A 25,697-nucleotide genomic window follows, 5' to 3' on the forward strand; every position below is an offset into this window, starting at 1 on the left:
AATTACATAAATGATAGAAGTTAGATTCATTGTTTATTTTCAAAAGTTTAATGAATACTTAATTTGAAGATTTCTTAGTCTATTCAGGCTGCTACAACATAAATAATGTAGTCTGGGTGACTTACACAACAAACACGTTTCTCTTGGTTTTTGAGTCTGGGTAATCCAGGATCAGGGTGCTGAGATTTGTTATCTTTTGAGAGCTTGCTTCTTGGTTCAAAGGTGGCCATCTTTTCATTGTGTCCTCATATGGCAGAAGGGTGAGGGAGCTAACAAAGGACACTAATCTCATCAATGAGGGCTTCACCCTTAGGATCTAATTACCTCCCAAAGGCCTACCTCCTAGTACTGTCACATGGGAAGATAGAGTTTCAATGTGCATTTGGGAAGTGGGGGCAGGACACAGGTACTCCGTCTATAACAGAAGGTATAGTTTGTGTACTGGTAGTTTGAGGAACAGACACTTAAATCATTTTTTTTTTCTTCCCTGCTTATCCACCCTTTCAAACCTGCCCTTCCCAAAGTGATAAGCAGTCTTTTAAATTGAAAATAAATGCATTTGGCTGCAGCTTTCTACTCTTACTTTTGCATACATAATTATTTTAATACAAGTATGCCTAAATTTATTTGCTTAGTATATAAAAAGGCTGTTAATAAAAAAACGGGACATTTGCTGCTTATATTGTGCTTGACTGTGGGAAAAATTTATACATTAAGAAAATCAAGAAAGATAAATAGGCATTTCTGAGATTATAAAATATGAAGATATAATGTGGAGTTTTAAAATGATAAGATAAAATGTGGAGAACAAAAAAGGAACAGTTTAAATGGAGACCACTGTACTGTGAGTTAGCTGTCTCCAGCTCTCTACAACAAACTGCTGAAATAGCCTCTCTTCCTTATTTATTGATGCTTCTTCCATTCACTTAGCTTTAAACCTTAGATTCACCTTAGAGTCAGCTTCCTAACCTGTAGCAAGTGTTGACTCCGTTGCCAAAATCTTACTCTCAGTAACTTTCTTGTGTCTTCATTGCATTTGCAAGTGGCTAAATATGTTATCTTGAGCTAATTATCTTATACCCTGGGGCCTGTAGTTCCTCCTATCTCAATTAAAATTCTTTCCTTTAGTTTAGATCATTACTACTCTATGCAAGAATTGTGGCAGTAGCTTTCTACCTGATCTCCCCATTCCAATTTATCCATCTTTAATCTTTCTAAGGCATATTTCTGTTTCTGTCTTGAATATTGCCCAGATCAAGTGCCGTCTCATACATCTCTATGGTGTGTCATAAGAGAACTTAAGTCATATATTTTGCACAGTATCTAGTACAGTTCTCTGTCATTCAGTAAATTAGTAAGTTGCATTGCTAACTTCGTATTATGTAATTATTTGGGTAAAAGTCTTCTCTACCATGTCAGTTACTGGTGGTTAAACACCTTGTCTTACATATCTTTATCACAGAAGAAACACAAGGTGTTGAATGAACACAATGACCATTTTGGTGGATGTGCCATAGAAAGGGAGGAAAGTTACAGTTAAGACTCTTTTGTTTTGGTAAGTTTGTGGTCATCAGCTACTTTATAATGAAAAGTGTAAAGTTTATACCTGTTCTAAGAATGTACATATTGGAAATGGTAAGGTAAAATCATTGTGGCTGTAAGGGGTAATGAGAATGAGGCTCGGAAGAAGTTGGTTATGCTCACTGATTCTAGAGAGAGGAGGTCAGTGCGTGCCACACATAGCTGAGGAGGAAGATACCAAGGTAATGAGGAGGCAGAACTCAGGGGAGATCTTAAGACTGTAGCCTTTATTGAGGTTTTCCAGGGAGAGGCAAACTGGACAGAATAAACAGTTAAGAACTGACTAATTTGGTTAATTCTTCCAGGCTTTGTTCTATAGGATAGGTTTCTTATTTCCTGGTACCTGGTTCTGGGATGATTTAAGGTAAGGGAAATTCTGGTTTGGTGTGTGAGAATTAGATAAAGATATAGTTGGTCGAATAATCTCTGGTTTGGTCAGTTTTTGTGTGAAAGGCATGTTGGTAGGCAAGTTCTCTTTAGGGATTTGCCAGTTCTGAGAGGGTTTAACTCTTCTGGTGTCTGTAAACCCGTTCCCCCACCTTTCCTATGTCATCAACAAGAATAAAGAAAGTAAGAAAATACAGTTAATTGCCTCTAAGATGAATGAATTCCAAATACACAAGAAAGAATCTAAGAAAACACAGAACAAAAAATCCGCCAGTAGATTTTGAGGGTTCATTCTTGCTGGTCTTAGAGATTAAAATAGCTGTTTGGTTGATATATTTATATGGGAGTCTTTTTTTTTAAATTGGAATCTTTATATTTTAGTTTTACTTCTTTCTGCTTCAAAGCACTCAATTTCAGCAGTTCCTAGCCATCCAGAAAGGAATCCTGAAGAAAAAATGTTGTGAAGCCTTAGTACTTTTACAGTTCTAAGTATATTTTGAAAGTAAATTATTAAAACATAACCTTGTTTAAGTATTATAAGCAAAAAGACAGTTGTTCAGTAGGGAAATGTTTATATATCTTAGTGCCTTTGAAGTAGGGATGATGGTACACCTGCCTTATCGTGTTATGAGGATTAAATGAAATTAAATAAAGTGCTTAGCACAGTGCCAGGCACATAATAATTTCTCTGTGTATGTTAACTGTATACCTGTATGTAGATAAGAATGCATAAAAGGGGTATGGATTTGTAAACATATCCATTATAAAGAATTTTTAAATCTAGTTAGTTACATCTCCATATGAATATTACTGTGTACTGTCAGCTAAGACATGTAAGTTACTGTATATTTTGATTTTATCAGAAAACTTACTAAAAAGTTTTCATGACGATGAGTTGTACCATTCCAAATTCCTATTGATAATTATTGGTAATAATTTTAGAGAATAAGCATTTTCATTAAATGTTTTATGTTTAGGCTTTATTTTATTCTTAATTTTTCATATTTTATGATCATTATATGATTATATTAGTGATCCTTTAAAAAGTGTCAGTAAACAGTTTTACTTTAGGAGTAGGGAAATAACATGGGTGGAGGAGCCTGGTAGGCTGCAGTCCATGGGGTCACGAAGAGTCAGACACGACTGAGAGACTTCACTTTCACTTTTCACTTTCATGTATTGGAGGGGGAAATGGCAACCCACTCCAGTGTTCTTGCCTGGAGAATCCCAGGGATGGGGGAGCCTGGTGGGCTGCCGTCTATGGGGTTGCACAGAGTCGGACACGACTGAAGCGACTTGGCAGCAGCAGCAGCAGGAAAATAACATGACTCGAGTGAAGTAGCCATTTGGTAATTTGTTAGCTCTGTCACATAATTAGCAATATCATTATTTATTAAAGTAAAAAAAGCATTCTGAATTATTGATTGGTGTTATTCACTAATCCCAAGTAGTTAACGTCTTCATGTTTTAAAAAAATCAGACTCATAAAATACATCAACTCACTTTTACTTGTTCAGTTAAACAGTTGAAGAACCATGAAAGAAAGAAAAGCACTGGTAGATAATCAGTGTTGACAATTTAGTATTTCTTTACCCAGTCTTTTTTATTTTAAATATTCTTGATTTATCTGGTTGTGCTGAGTGTTGATGCTTGGGCTTTTCTCTAGTTGAGGTGAGCAGGGGGCTACTCTCTAGTTTTGGTACACAGGCTTCTCATTGTGGTGGCTGCTCTTGTTGCAGAGCCTGGGCTCTAGAGTATTCTGGATTCAGTTGTTTTGACACGTGGGCTCAGTAGTTATAGCTCCTGGGCTTTGTAGCCACTTGCTCAGTTGCTGTGGCACACGGGCCCAGTTGTCCTTTGGCCCAAGTTGTCCTCTGAAATCTTCTGAGACCAGGGATTGAATCTTTGTCTCTTGCATTGGCAGGTGGATTCTTTACCACTGAGCCACCAGGGAAACCCTATTTTCACAGTCTTTTCTCTGCACGTATACTGGGTTATGTGTGACATATTTTTATACACAAATGGAATTATGCATTACCTTTTAAATTTCATAGTATAGCATTTTGTGAACATTAAATTTCTAGAGATAGATATTAAGTGTGCTTTGCATTGGTTTAGTTGGAGTTTTGTGTTATTCAGGAGGGAAGGGGAAAATCTATATTGTAACTAGTGAAGCATGGTAGGCGGAGGCTTTTGAAACTTAAGCTCTGACTGAATTAAACATTTACTGAGTAACTGAAATGGAGGTTCTTAAAAGTAGCTTTTTATCAAGTATATCCTTCTGACCTCCAGTTTTGTAATTGTTATTAATGTGACTGCTTGTTGCTAGTCATAACTATTGTTTTTTAGACCCTGATAACTTGAGCATTAAACATCAACCAAGATTTTTGTTCTGTGTATAAAACATTGACAGCTTTACAAATTCAGTTGAATTCATTTTTTTTTTAAATTAAAAATATACATAGGACTTCATTCAATTTATATACCATATTAAGAGTTGAGATTAATTGTGGCCTTTGGTCATGCTTGGTAATTGTACTTTTTATACCAGATAGTTTCTGATTTATGAATGAATTGTTTTTAAAAGCTAAATTTTTCTTTACTCATTGAAATACTTCTGCATGTCATAAATAGGTTTTCAAACCAGTCTTTAAAACACATTATACCTAAGTATAATATTCTGTCAATAATTATATTTAACCTTTGTAACATTTTCTATAGAAAAATTCATATATTTGCATATTAGAATTTATTTCCACCCATCATCTATCCTGGCTTGTTTGGCTCTCTTGCTTTATTGGTTCCACAAAGCTTAGGATAGATTTTTGTGAGTAACATTTAACTTAACTGTATATCACATTTTAAATATAAATAATACTTGACTACTACTGTCTCTTAGGGAAGAAAATTTATCAGTCTGTGTTAGTTACTACCCTAGTATTTTGATTTTGGGAAACAGAGGACATTTGTTCCTATGGGATTTGGGTCATTTATAATTTGGGGACTTCAAGTATCTTATGGAGAAGGCAATGGCACCCCACTCCAGTACTCTTGCCTGGAAAATCCCATGGATGGAGGAGCCTGGTAGGCTGCAGTCCATGGGGTCGCTAAGAGTTGGACACGACTGAGCGACTTCACTTTCACTTTTCACTTTCATGCATTGGAGAAGGAAATGGCAACCCACTCCAGTGTTCTTGCCTGGAGAATCCCAGGGATGGCGGAGCCTGGTGGACTGCTGTCTATGGGGTCGCACAGAGTTGAACATGACTGAAGTGACTTAGCAGCAGCGGCAAATATCTTAAAAAATTCTTTTTTTCTAATTACTAACTACTTTTTTTCTAATATATTTCTATAAGTTTTTAGAAATTACAGAAATGTTGTAAAAACTAGAAGCCACTTTTTCCCCTACATCCTAAAACTGACTACTGCTATTTTTTATATTTTCATAACTTTATACCTGTATTAAAATACATAGTCCTGTACACATTACATAAAATGTGGTGGTTTGCGTTTTCATTTACTATGTTTTTATCTTTTCATGTTGTATTATATAGACATTTATTTTAATAGAAGCACGAGTTTCTGTTACATGGATATTCCATATTTCTGTACCTGTTACTGGAAATCACATTATTTCCTGTTGTTTCCCAAAAGGAAAGTTTGGGGGTCAGAGGGCCAACTTGCTCTCTCAAAAGCTTTTTTCCCCCCTTGAACTTGTATTTAAAGATTGCTTACAGAGGTATGTCTTTTGCCAACTTTGAAAAATTGTTTGGCATGAAAATAATGTAATTTGAACTACTAATAGAGACTTTAAATTTCAAAATCAAATTTTTCTGTGATTGAATTATTCAGAATAAGTTGTTTATTTCTGTGGACCACTTTTAAAATACAGATGGTGCTACTTGGCTAACTTGACAGGAATGTTTTGAACCCAAAAATATTTAGGTAAGTATATTTGTTTGTTTGGGCTGTGAAACAAAATATCACAACCTGGGTGGCTTAAGTAACAGAAATATATTAGCACAGTTCTGGAGGCTGGAAATCGAGTATCAAGGTGTCAAGTAGGGTTGGTTCCTCTTTTGTTAGGACACAAGTCAGATTAGGGGCCTACCCTGCTGCCATCAGACCTCATCTTAACTGATTACAGCCTTGATGACCACTTTCCCAAGGAAGGTCACATTCTTGGGTACTGTGGATTATGACTTCCAGCATATGAATTTTGGGGTAACCCAGTTTATCCCATGGCAAGATTTTGAAATCTGTAGATGAAACAGGATACAGAGTAACATGATAACGTATTTTCCTTCAAATAGCTGTTTTAAAATTTTGAATAAGATGCAGCTTTTAAGAGAAGTTTGTTGTGAATATGTTACTAATGGGTTTTCCATAGTATTACCTTTATAACCAAAACACAACTCATTTTTTGCTTACTGTTTGCACGGTTTCAAGGTTCTCAGAGCATGCTATTGGTGATTATATCTTGAAAGTGAAAGTCGCTCAGTGGTGTCTGACTCTGTCCAGGATTCTCCAGGCCAGAATCCTGGAGTGGGTAGGGTTTTCCTTCTCGACGGGATTTTACCAACCCAGGGATTGAACTCAGGTCTCCCTCATTGCAGGCAGATTCTTTACCACCTGACTCCCTCATTGCAGGCAGATTCTTTACCACCTGAGCCACAAGAGAAGCCCAAGAATACTGGAGTGGGTAGCCTATCCCTTCTCCAGCTGATCTTCCTGACCAAGGATTCTTTACCAGCTGAGCTATCGGGCAAGCTGCTATTATCAGGTTAAAACCCATTTAGCAAAAGACTCTTAATAGACCATCTTGTATATCTTGTGATTGGTTGTCTAGGAAGAAGTGTTTATGTATATTGTGTTTAAATCAGAATGGATCACGGTCAGTCAATACTCATGGAGCTTTTCATGGTGATTCCTGGACATGCACATGCAGAGCTGCAAAATAAAAGTAGCTTCCCAGCTGAGGTTCAACAAAGCAGTGCTTTGCCTTCCTGTTAAAATATGTCCTTTTTGCAGTATATTTAGTGCCACATTTTTTGCATTTTTGTACCTTTTCTTGGGCAATTTTACTGTTTAAAGTGGCCCCTGTGCATACTGCTGAGGTTTTGTCTAGTGTTCCTGGGCACAAGAATCCTGGAAAAAATTCATTGAGGCATGAGTGTACGGTGTTTTGGCAGTGAATTCAGTGTTAATGAATTACAGTGTATATTAATTAAGATGTCTTTAAATGGAAACACAAAAGGTTATGAATGATTGATAAAGTGTTGTGATAAGAGACTTGGAGACTTGTAACACCGTAATCTTATATTTTCCCTAGGGGCAGTGATGCAGTATTGACTAAATAAGGATTTGTGGTAACTTTATGAAACATAACTACTGTGAATAATGAGAATCTCTATTCCCAACTAGACTAAAGAAAATTACAAGCGGAACAGTGGTGGGGTTTCTTAAAAGGGTGGTGCAGTGGTGAAATAAACCATCATATTTAGCATTTTTTTTTGTATATTGTGCAGAGTTTTAAAATATCTTTGAAGAAAATGTGAAAGAAGTTTAGAGTCGGTTTTTGTCATTTTTATTTTTCTCTTTTTGTACCTTTCATTAGCCACAGTTGAGAATGAAAAAAAAAAATTTTTTTTTTTTCTGTCCATAATGGCAAAGAGAAGAAAACTGACAGAGGAACATGTACATAATCATAGGACAGATCAGAAGGTAAATGTAGATACGCCACTGTATGAATATGGTGAAGTCGATCCTTTAAATGAACTCTTAAAAGAGTGAATCCTGGAGATGATATTCTACATGGATTTTCACAAACTCAGGAATTGAGGAACATGTTTGTTAGATCCCAAAGGAAATAGGTTGTTCTTAGTTACTTGCTCAAATGGAAGGATTTTGTCACGTAACGTTTTACAGTAAGAACCTGAACCTTTTGCTAAAAGGATGTGCAACCATATTCTTTCTTCTTTTATGATGTTTGTGCAGCAAAATGATGTACAAATGAAAACTGGCATTAGGTTAAACATTCTAATTAGTTTTTATAAATCTAAGATTGACAGTGTTTTGGATTTATGGGGCAAAGATGTCCTTTTTCTCCTTAGTGGAATGATGCACCATCAGTTTTCAGAAATACTGCATTTTAACAGTGCAAGTGTAAGAAGAACCAGAAGTAGCAATGAGCTAGGACTTGTTAGATTTGTATTTGGAGTATATCTGCCTGACAGTATTTACAGGATGGAAATGTTACTTCTCTCTAGTGCTTTATCTTTTTTGTTTTTGCTCCTGTCTCTGAAAATGTTTTTTTTCTGCTTTTCTCAAGACAGTCTCCTATTGTTTTAAGTTTTCTTTGCCTTTTTCTGCCTCCTCAAACTAAATGGTCATTTTTTCTTTCCTTAAAGAGAAATATTGTGAACTCTAAATACTGATATGAGCAGTGTTACATTTCTCAAATTTTTCTGTGAACATTTTGAAACATAAAGAAAAGTTGAAGGAATAGCACAGTGGCCAACAGTTAGCATTTTGCCACGTATTTTTATCTGTATGTATTTGTATTTTTTAAAAAAATGCCTTATTTCTGAATTATAGTCAATTGTAATCATCCTGTGCTACTTTAAACCTTTCCCAGCAAGTTTAGCACCATATGTTCATAATTCTAACATCTTCCTGTAGCTCCCATTTATCAAAGGAATAATAGTTTTTTTTTTAAATGGGCTTGCTTGACAGGTTTTTCTTTTGTTTTCTGTCCTCTTATATTTCCTCCTTATATTTCCATACTCAGCCTAAATTAAAGTGAATTTAATTCTCACTTCTTCCTCCCTTTTCTGTTTCTTTGGCCTTGAAAGGCAAATGTATTCAATAGCTTGGTGATTAAAACTTTAATAGAGTTAGCATAGTACCTAGTATATAATAAACACAACAAATGGTAACTGTTTAGGGTTCGTCTGAGTTGTTTTTCGCATACAAGACATCAAGCCAGATTTTCTAGTGAACTTTTTGGTTTGTTTTGCTGAATTTATTTATTCTCCCTTTATTCTTGCTTATCACTGATTCTCTTTGCAGGCCATCTTGTTTCAAGCGTTCAACCAGAATTTGTCCTGAATGTAAATGTCTCAATTTAACATTGATCTGACTTTTCTAGCATACTGGGGAAAAATGGTTGAGCCTTTTAATTTTGATTGGCCATTTGGGGAAAAAAAATAATTTAAAAAAATTGTACAGAGAACTTATTAGTTTGTATATTTGTTGTCTGAAAAGCCTGTGTTAAGTACTTCTTCCAAGGTATGTAATAGTTATTTATACTCCAAATAGGTATCTTAGTAATTTGATGGGGCTCAAATTCTAAGAGAACCAAAGTTATTTATCTTGAGTTTTTAGTATGTAGAGGAATCTTAAAGAGCTCAGTTAAGTTTTAGTGAAAACATTGGTCTTGATACATTGCTTTAATTATTTTCTTTAATGGTTAATTTTTAAAATTATTCAAATTTGAGTAGAGAGTATATTCATGTGGTTCAGAAATCAAAATAAATACACATTGAGAAGCTTTGCTCTTATATTTGACCACCCTATTTCCCTCTGTATCCACATCCCTTGTAGCTATAATAAACATAGGTAACTGTGACAGAAAATAACAAATCATGTATGTTATTTCACATCTTGATTTTTTCCCTCCCTTGATAATATACCCTTGAGATCTTTCCACACCAGCTTGCAGCATTTCCTCTTTATTTTTCAGAGCATAGAATCCCAATGTGTGAACAAAATCCTTTATTGATGGATCTTTGGACTATTCCCAGTCTTTTGTTATTTTATACAGTACTGCAGATATATGTAAAAACACACATTCACACACATGCATATTTGTATATTTGTATGCTTCCCAGGTGGCGCTAGTGGTAAAAAAACAAAAACCAAAAACCCGCCTGCCAATGTGGGAGACATGAGAGACTCATTTTCGATCTCTGGGTCAGGAAGATCCCCTGGAGGAGGACATGGCGATCCATTCCAGTTGAAGAATCTGTACCTTGCCTGGAGAATTCCATGGACAGAGGAGCCTGGCAGGCTACAGTCCATAGGGTCGCAAAGAATTGGACACAACTGAAGCGACGTAGCACATATGTACACCTAGATTCTCCAGCTTTGCCTATGTAGACAAAGGACAAATCAACAAGGAGAAAAGCAGAATAAGTGTATTGCTTTGTGTTCACAGGCGTTAGCACTCAGTAATGAGTAACTCAAGGGGACGGTGGAACATGGGCTTATATAGCATCTTAAAAGGACAATAAATAGAGAAGTAACAAGATGAAAACGGCTTTTTGAGTTTCTGGCTTGGCAGTTTGTGGGGAGGTAAATGTGTGGGGAAACTTAAGAAAGATAAGGGGTATTGAGTAAAGTTTGTTACATAGTTTGTACTGGTGCTGTCTCTCAGCTGATAAGGGTCTAGAGTTGTCTCCAGTGATTAACTCCTGTCCTTCCTGGTAGAGAGGAAAGATAGGGCACCTCTACAGATTTATGTTCTGCTTTTAGGCACATTGAAGGAGAGCAGAGAGCTTTTCTTAGTGGCCTTCAGTTCAAAATAATCCTTATGCCAAAATGGCATATTTTGAGTTGGCAATTCTGCTGCCCTTTAGTACACAGGTGTATCTGTAGGCTAGATCTGGAACCAAAAGATAATTGTGTATGTTTTGTTAGGTCTTGACACATTTTTTTTTCATAAAGGTGTCTATTTTGTGCTTCCACTATGAATATACAGGAGTGCCTTTCTTCCCAACAGATTGTTATCTGACTTTTGAATTTTATGAGATGAAAAATGTTATCTTGGTGTATGTGTGTTTTTATAAATAAGCTTTTTAAAAAAAATTACAAGAGCAGTTTTAAGTTCACAGCAAAACTGAGTAGTAAGTACAGAGAGTTCCCATGTACTCTATACTACACATATACAACCACCACCCCCCCCGCCCCCCACTATCCAGTCTGTACCACAGGGGTACATTTCTTACCATTAATGTACCTACATTGACACATCATATCATCCACACTCATAGTTCACTGTAACATTGTCTGTGTTGTACATTTGATGGGTTTGATGACTATATAATGAAATGAGCCCGCCAGGCTCCTGTGACCATGGAATTCTCCAAGCAAGAACACTGGGGTGGGTTGCCATGCCCTCTTCCAGGGGATCTTCCCGACCCAGGGATTGAACCTGGGTCTCCTGCATTGCAGCCGGATTCTTTACTGTCTAAACCATCAGGGAAGCTCACTTAGTATTATACAGAATAGTAATAGTACCATACAGAATAGTTTCAGTACCCTAAAAATTCCCTCTGCTTTACCTGTTCATCCCTCCCTCCCTTTAAACCCAAGCAACCAGTAATGTTTTTACTGTCTCCAGTAAAAGCATTTTCCAGAATGTCATATGGTTGGAGCATACATTTTGTAGCCTTTTCAGATTGGCTTCTTTCACTTAGTAATATGCGTTTAAGTCTCCTCCATGTGTTTTTATGGCTTGATAGCTCATTTCTTTAGCACTGAAAAATATTCCACTCTCTGGATATACCACAGTTTATTCATTCACTTACTGAAGGACATTTTGGTTACTTCCAAGTTTTGGAAAGAATAAAGATGCTATAAACATCCATGTGCAGAGTTTTGTGTGGACATAAGTTTTAAGCTCCTTTGGGTAAATGTGAAAGAACACAATTGCTGGATCATATAACGGTATGGTTTGTTTTGTAAGAAACTGCCAAACTGTTTTCCAGAGTATCTGTACCATTTTATACGTCCATCATCAGTGAAGGAGAGCTACTGTTGCTCTATATCCTCACCAGCATTTGGTATTGTCAGTGTTTTGGGTTTTGACCATTTTAATAGGCTTATAATGGTAGTTAATTTAAATTTGCAATTCTCTGTTGCTATATGACTTGCCATCTTTATGTCTTCTTGGTGTGGTGTTATTTCAGGTCATTTGCACTATTTTTTAACTGGGTTGTTTATTTTCTTATTGTTGAGTTCTAAGAACGTTTAATATATAGATCTATTTTGGGGGAAGGGGTGATAGGTCTTTTATTAGGGGTGTGTTTTGCAGATAATTTCTCCAGTCAGTGGCTTGCCTTCTCATTCTTTTGATATATGTAAACTTTTGTAATCAAATAGAGAAGTATACAAATTGAAAGTTTATGGCTTTATGAATTTTCCAAGTTGAGTGTATTGTTGACTTCTCAGCGTAGTTTGAATTTTCATTTCTCTCATCAATGGATTTGACATTTTTTCATAGGATTAAGAGCCATTTCTGTTCCTTTTCTGTGTGGACAGTCAGTTCACATCGTTTGCGCATTTTTTTCACTGAGCTGCTTCTGCTCCCCCCTCCTCCTGTTTAGTCTTTAAATATTAGGGAGGTTATGTTTTTATTGACATCAACTACTTTTTCCCTCTTTTTTTTTTTTAAAATCAGTTGCTTCAGTTTGCTTTTAGTTTGTTTTACTATATTTGAAGAAGTAATTTGAATTTTCTCTAACAGATACATGGCATCTCTTTCTCTTTCCTCACATACTTAACTTAGTGTCAGTGTCTTCCAAAATTCTTCCTAGTATCTTTTAAAAATATTTCATGTTCCTGTGGTGCCTTTTGTATAGCTTTACCTTTGCCTTTAATAAGACTCCTTATCTCGCTTGTTTTTCTATAGACTGTAAACTCCTTGAGGACTAGAACTCTGTTTTATTTATCTTTCTCTAGTACTTAGAGCACAAGAAGTATACAGTAAATATTAATATTTGGCATGAATGATTGTGTCTTCTTTCTTTCTTGGATTTTTGGTATCTTTGATTTTATAGCAATTGATATCAAATTTAAGTGTTCTTCCTATATTATTGTTGAACCAACCTATATCATTGTTGAACCAACCAGTCTTACTCATCCTTCTTCTCATCCTCTCATTTTTTGCTCTTTATTCCATCTGCTTTGAAGATTGTTCTGGAGAGACATTGATTCATTTAGGGGTCCTCTGTGAAAGATTAACAGATCTTTTACATTTTACTTCTTTCTTCATAATTAAGATGTATGGGAGTGTTTTGATGTAAATAAATGATACCATACTTTTAAGTCCTTTTATTTTTTTGGGAGGAAGGATAGTATGTTATATATGTTATGTTTTGTTTTCATATGTTTCTACAATATAATTTTATAAAAACATGTATATATATAAAATACACACAAAAAAGTGAGAGATTCACATAGTGAATTTCCATGTACTATTTATCAACTTCATGAATAATGAACTCATAGTATTTTAAGGTAAGTACTTTAAAAGACATATCATTAGAGTTATACAAATTCTTAAGGCTGTCTGAGGGCTAACTTCCCACCCCAAGATGCAGAATAAGTAATTCAGATGCAATCTGAATTTTCTCTGTTACTTAGGGATTCAAACCTCTGTGACGTAATCTGTCTTATTACTGAACAGCTGTATTTGTACACTGAGCTAGAATATGCTTCCGAGGAAACTCTTATTGGTTCAGTTTTAGCAGCTCTGCAATAAGACACTTTCAGTTTATAGAAGACATAGCTTTATTATTAGGCTAAAGAAGGTTAATTTTTTTTAGAGGTTAATTTTAAATGATGTCTTTAAAAAAAACGTGTGTACTAGTAAAAAACTGATAGTGCACATCTTAAAGAGACTAAGGAAGCAATTTCATTTTCTTTACTGATTTGTCGGTGGGTATTGACAGTCTTATGAGGGCCAATATTTTAAATTAATTTCTGATTTAAAACTTGAACATATTTTAACCACATGTGGAGTTTTTATATCTTTCACATTAAAATAGCAGCCCATAAACTGAAATCCGTTTGTTATAGTCACATTGCCTTTCAGTTCTCTCCTCAGCATATCTAGTAGATACTTTATGAAATCTGTAAAGAATTTGTTTCCTATCAGAAATTGCTAATTCAGATTATTTCATTTGTTTCAGAATCACTCCATAGTAGTATCCCATATGGTAATACATATGTTGGTTATGATTTTATTGTTAAAAAACAGCCTATTTGTTCAAATGATTCCTTTTCAGCTGGACTCCTTTTATTGGTAATGGTTTTGAATGAAGAGCAATTCCCAAGAAAATTTTTATATACCTTTAATTTCTTCCCCCAAATAATCAAGTTACTTAATAATCTGAGTTGATTATGCCCTGTGACATATATCTGTATTTACTACAGTGAGAATTTTGTGTGGAATGTATTTGTTAGGTTTTGTAGAATAACTAAATTACAGTCTGTATTTCAGCATTTCCTTAGCTTTTTTGTACAAGATGAAGACTATATTCTTATTAGGAGTTTAAAACTAGAACATAATGTCTCTGTTTCTGATTTCTGTAGAGCAGGTTGTTGCCCTGGATGCCCAAAATATTGTAGCTGTTTCATGTGGAGAAGCTCATACATTAGCACTAAATGACAAGGGCCAGGTGTATGCTTGGGGTCTCGATTCTGATGGACAACTTGGCCTGCTAGGATCAGAGGAATGTATCAGAGTACCCAGGTAACAAAGGTGACCGACAAAGGGGTCTTTAACAATCTTTTATACTAAATTTGTTATCTAAATCATTCTGCTTACTACTGGGCATTTAAGAGTTGATATACAATTACTCCTCCCCTTTAAGCCCTAAAGGCAAGTTATTGGGTAGGTGCTTGCCTTTAGTTTGGATTGAATGCTGTTTTTTGTATATTTCATATTTTCTCCCAGATTATGTATGTTTGTAAAGATAAGGGGTTAGAGAATGCACACTTTATTATAAATTTTCTCTCACTGAAATCTTTAAGTGGATTAAGACTAAACCATTAAATATTGGTTGATTGTATGTTTCTTTCTCTTTGTTTTTTAGTCTATTGTTTTTATTGAATTTCAAAGTCCCACATGCTTAGAGTAAAAAGAATAATTCACTTACATTTTTACATAGCATTGACCACAATTTAATTTATGCTAACCACTGATTGATCATAGAATTATTTCAGTTTAAAAATAAGCAATGCTTCATCAATACTGTAGTCAGTATTGTAGTTTTACAGAGTTACATAGGGCATAACCATTGCTTTAATATTAAAAACTGTAATCCTGAACATAAAGGTTTAAAGAAGGATATCCAGTTCTTTTGGGTACATAATTAATACACTAACTTGTCCTTACTGTTTAAAATTATACAAATTCCTGTCTCCTTAAACTCTCTTTATTTATGTTTTTTCCCTTGGTAATAGTTATAGGGATAAAGGAGAACTCTCTAGGGAACCAAGGTATTACACTAATTTTACATTTATTCCAGGTAGCATTTTTATAGTATACACATTTAGATATTTTGTTTTTAATTTAACATTATTAATGTTTGCCCTGGCTTAAGAAATAGATAACTACTAGGATAAGAAATTGGAGCACAAGAAATAATACATTTCAGAACAGGAGGGAATTCCAGTGAGGACTCCATGCTTTCATTGCTAAGGTCACAGGTTCAATCCCTGGTCAGGGAACTAAGATCCCTTAAGTTGCATGGTGCAAAAAACAAAAACAACCACAAAACAAAAACCAAAAAAAAAACCAGAACAGAGCTCTTATCATTAGAAATGACTTTTTTTTTTATAAGTAGGGATGGTAGCTAGTACCTTCAGCAAGCCCATATCTTTTTATTAAATGTGTGTGTGTGTGTGTGTATGTGTGTGTCTGTTGAAAAACTTAAACTATACATTTGAAGTATTTGTTTTGTTTTAGCATATTAAAATATTTTTTTCATCTTTAGTTTGATGCTTTATATTTGTTCTAATAATGAGCTGTCTGTTTTGGGATATGTCTCATTAATGTGTTTTCTTTAACCTGTAATCAAATTCTGCAAAACTCCCCAAATTTCTTCCCTTTTGTTTCTTCTGTAATAACAATTAAATAGCAAACACATTTCCCGTTATGCTTTTAGTGCCTCTTTAATGATGGTGCTGTTGGGAGAGAGAATTTTTTCCTTAAGCTAAGTAAATTGAATTTTTTTAGTCATTTCAATTTTGATTTCTTTTAGAAAATGTTAATTTGCAGCCAAATGGCTGTTGGCTACAAAATGCAAAGCATTCATAGGAACAGAGTGATCTCACATTTGTCACGTTCTCTCTGCCTTTATTTCCTTCCATAAGTAATAATTGTAGAATGGGATTTTTTTTATTTAAGATTTTTAAGAACTTTGTGTTTTTAGTATTGAAAAGAGAGTTAGATGTTAGATTTTCTAAGTCCTTATTTTCAAAACCATGATTCACAGCAAGGCTGTCTAGTTTCCCATATTTTTCACTCCACTGAATTTTCCTTTGTTTTTTTTTGTTCAGTTCTGGTCTAAGACAGTAATCCATAGATGCTTAGTAAAGAGAGAAAGATGAGAAAATTTTATTATGTGACAGTTTATTTGAAGGTTGCCCAATAATCCTGTAACTTTGCTCTTTTAATGAACCTGAATGGGGACCTGTAAGAGATCTTAATTGAGTCCTTTGGCTTAAACTTCTCTGTTTATGTATTTACTGAACATCTTACTAGTTTTAATCTGTGTATAAGGGTGTCCTTCCTGTTGAACTTTCTCAGTTTTTCATTGGGCTAATCTGATTTGGATCTGTTCTGACACACACATATGTATACATATATATAAATTTTTACTGGTACTTCATATTTTAAAGGGCAATTTAGTATTTCAGTACAGTAGGAGTATGTTTTTATGAAAGACCACTAGTGATTTTTTTTTCCTTTTTAAGTCTCAACACCAAATCATTTTTTAGATCCAAACCTTTTTCTAGGTGCTTAGAAATGTCAGCCAGCTTTGTAACTTTCACATATGTTTTGAATAAAACATATGATAGGAGGCAACTTAGACATATGAATAGATTTTCTTGATTTAACTCAGTTTTGAAAGCATATTGCAGAGTGTTCCCAGGCGGTCCAGGGGTTAGGACTCTGCTTTCACCTGTCGGCCATCACCTGGTACGGGAACTAAGATCCTGCAAGCTGCATGGCATGGCCAAAAAGTATGTTACAGTTTCTGCCTAATATTAGTATCAGCATATGAAAGTACAGAGTATTTCAGATTAAAAAGAAAATTAAAGAATATTTAATGGTAGAGACTAGATCAGTTGTTAGCCTAAATTTTTCAAAATCAGCTACGACTTTTCTCAGATGAATAAGGAAGTTGTGGCTTAATTGGGAAATGGAAAATTGTTGATTATGTTTTACTGGGAAATTTATTTTTAAGACCACTTTCTTGAGGTACATTTGGCATACAGAAAGCTTTATTTAGTGTATACACCTTGATGATTTTCGAATTGGCAGAATATTTAATGCTTTAGTTCTTCAAATTCTTGATTTCATACTAAATTCTTAATTATATTCAAACTTTTCGCTGTTTCTTGTTAATGGTTGGTAAAGCATTTTACCTTTGCAGACAAATTGGAAATGCTTGGTTTCTGCCCATATTGCCCCTGTACATTAAGTTGGAAAAATGTAACAATACAACAGTACACATATTCAGCAATTTATGTTTTGATTTCAAGGCTTCTCAAGGGAGGGGTGTATAAATCTTATTTCCAGGTTTATGCACTGTTTTCTTAAAATTTCAAACATCTTTCAAAATTCAGTGAAGAAATAATTATTTTCTTTAAAATGAATAATTTTAGTGATGTCGTAGCCATTTAAAAATGTTTGACAAGAACTCTAAACTTTACGATTAAATTTATAAGTATTTATAGAATATTTACCCTAGACATCTGAAATTTTGATTTTCTTTTCATAGTTCTTATTAATTAGGAATCTTCATATACATGTGTAAATATATTTTTATTTACAAAATTTCTTTTGTTTTGACTTTCCTATTAACTTCATTTGAATCCTCTTAAAAATTGAAAACTGTAAAACATTTACATTATCTTTTTTACTCATTGGGCATTATTTTTGATGAATTCTGTAAAACTTCGTTTCATTAAGAATTTTCGGACTTGTCTCTTCAGGAAAAATGCACCAACACTATTCATATATAGAACAGTATTTTTGTTTCTTTTTTAAATTCCTGAAAGCTTAAAAAACAAAACAAACCCTCTTCTCTTTCCCACTTCCACTCCCTCATCTTCAGTGTATTACATCTCCATAGAGACAAAAGCAGAGATTTCTTTCTTTTGAAACAGTAATGCCACAGAAGAACATCCTCACTTCTCTCGAGCAGACACAACTAAAAAATTCATCCTGTAGTCTAAGCTGCATGATAATATTTTGGTAATGAGAGTCACTGAGTGTAAATTGCTGTGCAAATTTTGAAGTTTTGGGGGCAAACTTTATGAATAGTTTAATACTAAAGCCTCAAAGTAGTTACAGATTGACTTATCCTCAAACAGTGGACACTTGACATACTTTTTGTTTCCCCATACATTTTGCCAGGCATTGTGGTAGGTGCTCGGGATTCCATGAGTATAAGATAATATTCCACTCTTAAAGAGCTATTGTTTAGCAGAGTATACTAGTAATAATTAAATGAATAAGTATTCCAGTAATTTATAGAGATAAATGCTGTGAAGGTGAAAACAGTGCTGTTAGAATGTAGAATTTGAAAAGATTTTACTTAGTCTTGCAAATTGGGCTTGATACCAGGAGCAGTTGTTTTTTTAAAATGATTTAATACCGTTCACTAGTCAATGTATGATATGCCTAATATGCATAAGCAGTAACAGTAAATGTTTAATAACTTCACAGTTGTACATATCCATGTATTTTTTTATTCCTGTTTTTGCTTTGCCAGTGTATATATAGCCTTTTGCTATATTTGAAAATCTGAAAATATGTTGGACCCTGTTAACTTGTTGGATTCTGCTAAGTGGTAGCAGTACAACTCTCAAGTTTTGTAGTTAACATAAATCCACTAAATAAATTATTTTTAATACAACAATATGGAATTAGAGTAACTCTCCTTTTTCCCGCTTAAAATTTGGTTTGCTGAAGCTGCCTCCCGAAAATCATGGGTATCGACACTCTGGTCAGAACTTGCTCCGGACTCTCAAATGGCATAATCAGGTCAGGTGGCAGTATCAGGTAAAGGGAAATAAGAAACATATTGTATTTTCCCACCCCCTTTTTTCCTTGAAAATGTTAATTCAGGAATAGCAGAATGACCAGGTGAAGGTGAACTACATACAACCTGGGATGCTTCATGCATGGTTGCTTGATTTTCATGATGTTTTAACACTTAGCCTTTAGAGTTACATTACAGTTAAGGGAAAATCAGAAATTGGGGAGGAAAGGAAGCTAAAAAAATGTAAGGCAGAAGCATGAGATGGCAGAAATATGACCTCACACATCAGTGATCATAATAGATATGAATTAAGTTTCTGTAGTAAAGAATTAAATACATTTAATATCACTGATTTAGATGCAAAGGAGAAGGTTAGTCCAAAAGGAATAGGTTTCATAATTTGTGAATTGGTAGCATCACATGATAGGAATCCCTGCTGGTTCTTAAGGAACCTGATGGAGGAGAACATGTACTAAACTGGGCCAAATACACCAATTTTCAACAAATTAGATCATGTACATTTGTCTTAGAAATATATTACCAAGTTTCGTACTTTAAAGTTTTTCAAATTTTGATAATAAAAACATAAGAAAGCGCTGAAGTGTGAGCATAGATTACTGTGCTTAAATATTGTCCTTTCACAGTGTTTTCTCATCACACCTCTTAATTTTTCATACTTAGATTTTGTTTACTGATTTTAGCGTAAATTTTTTATAAATTGGGCTTGTGTGAAAAAAGCATAAACTGCTAAGTCATGCTAGTAAGGAACTGCTGGTAAGGAAACTCTTTGCACATAGTAGGTGGTCAATAAATAGCATACAGGATCCATTTATTAAATGGAATTAACTAATCCTGATCTCTCTACTTCTTTTCTAGAAATATTAAAAGTTTGTCGGATATCCAGATAGTACAGGTTGCTTGTGGTTACTATCATTCACTTGCACTTTCTAAAGGTAAGCATTACTTCTAGTTTCTTTTGGCTTTTCAGCTTTCTTATTTAAAGGTGAAATTCCTTCAACTTCATCCTTATTAAACATTGCCCTGGTTCTTCTTTATCCTTTTCATTTCTGTATACATTTTAGAATTAGTTTGGCAGTTTTCACAGACACTTATTAAACTATTGGGATTTTGTTTGGGGTTGTACATTGTCTCTAAATCAAATTGAGGAAAATCTTTGTGATACTGAGTTTTTCAATTCTTCAGCTGGTGATATCAGAGAAGGCAATGGCACCCCACTCCAGTACTCTTGCCTGGAAAATCCCATGGACCAGAGGAGCCTGGTAGGCTGCAGTCCATGGGGTTGCCAAGACTCGGACATGACTGAGCAACTTCACTTTCACTTTTCACTTTAATGCATTGGAGAAGGAAATGACAGTCCACTCCAGTGTTCTTGCCTGGAGAATCCCAGGGACGGGGAAGCCTGGAAGGCTGCTGTCTATGGGATTGCACAGAGTTAGACATGACTGAAGTGACTTAGCAGCAGCAACTGGTGATATGTTCCCATTCATTTTAATCTCCTTTTAATTTGTCTCAAGAATATTTTGTTCTTTTCCGTGGAGAGGTCTTACATACATTTTGTTAGATTTTCTCATAGATATTTGATGTTCTTTGTTATTCTGAATGGTGTCATTCTCCAATCATTTTTTGCAAGAATATAGACATGAAATTGATTTTTTGTATCTCATTGTTCTTTAGCTTGCTGAGCATTATTCCTTCATAGCTGGGGAAGTTTATAACTTGCCCAATTTCATTTGATCTCACAGATAAACTTTTTGTGACTAGAAATAGAAAGTCGTCTAATCATCCTGTTACCTTCACTTATTTCTTTTGACTTCTTCCTATGCTCGCTAACGATTATGAGTTAGTAGAGAACCTGCCATATATATTTATTTTTTTATAGTTTTAAAATTTTGTTTATTTATTTTTGTCTTTGCTGGGACTTTGTTTCTCTGCACAGGCTTTCTCTAGTTGTGGCAAACAGGGGCTACTCTACAGGTGTGGTGTGCAGGCTTCCCATTGTGGTGTGGCTTCTCTTATTGCAGAGTGCAGGCTCTAGGGAAAGGGCTTCAGAGGTTGCAGCCCATGAGCTCATTAACTGTGGCTCCCGGGCTCTAAAGCACAGCTTAGTAGTTGTGGCGCACAGGCTTAGTTGCTCTGTGGCATGTGGGATCTTCCCAGATCAGGGATCGAACCCATGTCTCCTGTGTTGGCAGGCAGATGCTTTACCACTGAGCCAGCACACATGCACCAGGGAAGCCCCATGTGTTTGTTGTTATATCATTTATAAAAGTAAGTTTCAGTGGCTTTCTTCTTATTAGTTGAAATTTATTAAATGCCTTGTGAGGCCTACTGTGAATGAAACAGTAGACTAGAACTATAGGGAAATACCGATAGAAATTAAGAGACAGTTTTAGGGACCATGTGATCTAATAGAAGAGGCAGATGTACAAATATTATAATTGAGGCAGAAAAAATATATACTATTTTTGGTCAAGGTAAAAGTAAAATACTGTGGGAATAAGGGAAAAAGTGTAGTTTGTCAATAGAATTGGTAACAGTAAAGAAGGGATTCATATTTGCTGCGTCTTGAAAGATGAATATAATTCAGAATTGGAGACCTGTTGAGAAGCAGCTAGGGGGAAATGTTAAGGATTGGATAAAGTAATAGTACTAGTGAGGGCATAGAAGGAAAGTATTTTGTGTATTTGTGTATCAGCATATAATTTTACGTGGGTATTTTCAGAGCATGGGAGACATTTTCATACTTCAGTAGTGGTTGAAGTAAAAACAAATCTGTTACAGAGGGCCTTATATGCCGTGTTAAGGGATTTGGATTTATTCCATCTAAGAAATAAAATGAGGGGTGGGGCTGGCATCCCTGTATTTTTTTATATTACCTGTCACCTTCTTTTTTGATACTTTGGTAGATAAATTCAAGATAAATCTAAACCCAAAGGCTTTACTGATGAGGACAGTTTCTCTGTCTTGACCAGTATTCTTTTGCCTTATTCAGCTTCATGTTTTAGCAATGTCTTATTCATTTAGTGAAAAACAAATTTTTGGGGTGGGGAGCAGATCGCTCAGTATGAACTAGGCACAGTGGTAAGCAATATAGTACTAGCCTTTATGGTGGTGGTTTAGTTGCCGAGTTGTATCCGACTGTTTTGTGACGCCATGAACTGTAGCCCGCCAAGCTCCTCTAACCATGGGATTTCCCAGGCAAGAACACTGGAATGGGTAGTCATTTCCTTCCCCAGGGAATCTTCCTGACCCAGGGATCAAAGCCTTGTCTCCTGCATTGGCAGGCAGATTCTTTACCACTGAGTCACCCTTAGGGACTAGCCTAGCCCTTACGGTTCAGTCATACAAATAACAGTATAGTCATATACTACAAAAGAAGACTGTGAAGAAAAAGGTTTGGGATACTCAGATCCTGTATAGGGGGACTGAACTTAATCTTGGAGATTAAGGAAGGCTCCTTGCTGGGAGAGAATAGAAGTAAATTAGACAAGCGTGAGGGAAAGGTTTAGGCAGAGTATGTGAGACAGAAAGTGTGTAAGAAACTGGCTTTGGAAAATATGAAGGAAGGTGAGTATGGCCAAAGTATAGTAAGTGAGGGAAGAGATTGCTGTGAAATGAGCTCAGAAACATAGGTAGATTTTGTAGAACCTTATAAGCCCTGTTCAAAGTATTTATCCCAAGAACAGTGAGAAGGCACTGATAAATTTTTCTCAGGTGAGCAACATTTCAAATCTACGTTTTAAAAAAAAATCAGCTCATTTGAGTTTCATTATGAAATAAACACATGAACATATATAGAACAATTAATTTGAAACTTATCCAGACCATTATTATGGTGTCTACCATGTATCAGTTCTACATTTTTATATCTCTGTATATACAAATGTCTGCTAGTTAATGTCCAAAGAGTATTTCTGCAAATGCATATCAGCAGTTGATAAGAGTGCATGTCTTTTGGAAGAGGAACCGGTGATCTAGTTTGGAGAGAAACTTAGTAAGTATGTACTATTATGGTATGAATTTTTTAAAATCACTTACTAGTATGTCAATTATTAGTGTCATTTATTTTATAAAAATAAGTAAAAGATGTTTGAAGGTGAAGGTGAAGTTGCTCAGTCGTGTCCGACTCTTTGCGACCCCGTGGACTGTAACCTACCAGGCTTCTCCGTCCATAGGATTCTCCAGGCAAGAATACTGGAGTGGGTTGCCATTTCCTTCTCCAGGGGATCTTCCTGACCCAGGGATCAAACCCGGGTCTCCTGCATTGGAGGCAGACGCTTTAACCTCTGAGCCACCAGGGAAGCCAGTTGTAAAAAAAAATGTAGCAGTGGGTGAGCAAATGTGGCCAAGTAGAGAAAACTAGAGATCTCTTTAAGAAAATTAGACATACAAAGGGAACATTTCATGCAAAGATGGGCACAATAAAGGACAGAAATGATAGGGACCTAACAGAAGCAGAAGATATTAAGAAGAGGTGGCAAGAATACACAGAAGAACTGTACAAAAAAGATCTTCACTACCCAGATAACCACAATGGTGTGATCACTCATCTAGAGCTAGACATCCTGGAATGTGAAGTGAAGTGGGCCTTAGGAAGCATCACTACGAACAAAGCTAGTGGAGGTGATGGAATTCCGGTTGAGCTATTTCAAATCCTGAAAGATGACGCTGTGAAAGTGCTCCACTCAATATGCCAGCCAATTTGGAAAACTCAGCAGAGGCCAAAGGACTGGACAAGGTCAGTTTTCATTCCAATTCCAAAGAAAGGCAATGCCAAAGAATGCTCAAACTACCGCACAATTGCACTCATCTCACATGCTAGTAAAGTAATGCTTAAAATTCTCCAAGCCAGGCTTCAGCAATGCATGAACTGTGAACTTCCAGATGTTCAAGCTGGTTTTAGAAAAGGCAGAGGAACCAGAGATCAAATTGCCAACATCTTCTGGATCATCGAAAAAGGAAGAGATTTCCATAAAAACATCTATTTCTGCTTTTTTGACTATGCCAAAGCCTTTGACTGTGTGGATCGCAGTAAACTGGCAATTTCTGAGAGAGATAGAAATACAAGACCACCTGACCTGCCTCTTGAGAAACCTATATGTAGGTCAGGAAGCAACAGTTAGATAGAACTGGACATGGAACAACAGACTGGTTCCAAATAGGAAGAGGAGTACGTCAAGGCTGTATATTGTTAAACCCTGCTTATTTAACTTAACATGCAGAGTACATTATGAGAAATGCTGGGCTGGATGAAGCACAAGCTGGAATCAAGATTGCCGGGAGAAATATCAATAACCTCAGATATGCAGATGACACCACGCTTATGGCAGAAAGTGAAGAGGAACTAAAGAGCCTCTTGATGAAAGTGAAAGAGGAGAGTGAAAAAGTTGGCTTAAAGCTCAACATTCAGAAAACGAAGATCATGGCATCCAGTCCCATCACTTCATGGGAAATAAATGGGGGAACAGTGGGAACAGTGGCTGATTTTATTTTTCTGGGCTCCAAAATCACTGCAGATGGTGACTGCAGCCATGAAATTAAGAGACGCTTACTCCTTGGAAGGAAAGTTATGACTAACCTAGACAGCATATTAAAAAGCAGAGACATTACTTTGCCAACAAAGGTCCTTCTAGTCAAGGTTATGGTTTTTCCAGTAGTCATGTATGGATGTGAGAGTTGGACTATAAAGAAAGCTGAGTGCTGAAGAATTGATATTTTGAACTTTGGTGTTGGAGAAGCCTCTTTGAGAGTCCCCTTGGGCTGCAAGGAGATCCAACCAGTCTATCCTAAAGGAGATCAACCCTGGGTGTTCATTGGAAGGACTGATGTTGAAGCTGAAACTCCATTACTTTGGCCACCTCATGCAAAGAGCTGACTCATTTGAAAAGAGCCTGATGCTGGGAAAGATTGGGAACAGGAGGAGAAGGGGACGACAGATGATGAGATGGCTGGATGGCATCACCAACTCGATGGACATGGGTTTGGGTAGACTCTGGGAGTTGGTGATGGACAGTGAGGCCTGGTGTGCTGTGATTTATGGGGTTGCAAAGAGTCGGAGATGACTGAGCAACTGAACTGTACTGAACTGAGAGAGAACTATTGTAAGAACCTGGTGAAACTGGTAGGTGTGGATCTATTGGCCATATTTTTCTTTAGAAAGAAAACTGTATATGACTTGATTGATAGGTGATAGATTAATTAATAAAAACCTGTATGTAAGGTAAGAGAAGAGGGGAATTTGAAGGATGACTCCCTGTGTTTATGACTTGTGCTGCTAAGATGATTATTTACTGAAAATGAGGAACATTAGGAAGAGATCCAGGTATGGGAGATAGGAAGGGGGTCGTGAATTGAGTTTAGGGCATGCTGAACGGGAAGTACCTTTCAAATATCGAAGTATAGCTGTCAGGTAATCTATTAGAGGAGAGAGATAGGGTAGTGATAAATTTTGAAGATGTTCAAAAGGTAATTGGTAACTGAAGCCTTGAGCTTAAATGAGTCCCTATTGGGAGAAATCATAGAATAAAAATGAGGCCTGAGGTATATCAAAGAGATGGTACTTTCTTAAGGAACATCAGGAAATGAGATTACACTCAGTTATGTGACTTACCCTATTCATTGATAAAGTGAGTCAAACTAAAACTC

General features: G+C 35.7%; 1 protein-coding gene across 6 annotated transcripts in view; it reads left to right on the forward strand.

Annotated features, from left to right (window-relative positions):
• The window catches only part of HERC4 (HECT and RLD domain containing E3 ubiquitin protein ligase 4), a 124,567-nt gene that overhangs the window by 15,991 nt on the left and 82,879 nt on the right, over positions 1-25,697 (forward strand). For all 6 annotated transcript variants that reach the window (XM_068982137.1, XM_068982139.1, XM_068982140.1 and 3 more), the window contains exons 3-4: positions 14,347-14,506; positions 19,908-19,984. In XM_068982137.1, coding sequence (XP_068838238.1) covers positions 14,347-14,506; positions 19,908-19,984 — 237 coding nt within the window. The remainder of the gene's footprint in view (positions 1-14,346; positions 14,507-19,907; positions 19,985-25,697) is intronic.

Source organism: Capricornis sumatraensis, chromosome 10, assembly GCF_032405125.1.
Source record: "Capricornis sumatraensis isolate serow.1 chromosome 10, serow.2, whole genome shotgun sequence".
NCBI classification, from domain to species: Eukaryota; Metazoa; Chordata; class Mammalia; order Artiodactyla; family Bovidae; genus Capricornis; species Capricornis sumatraensis.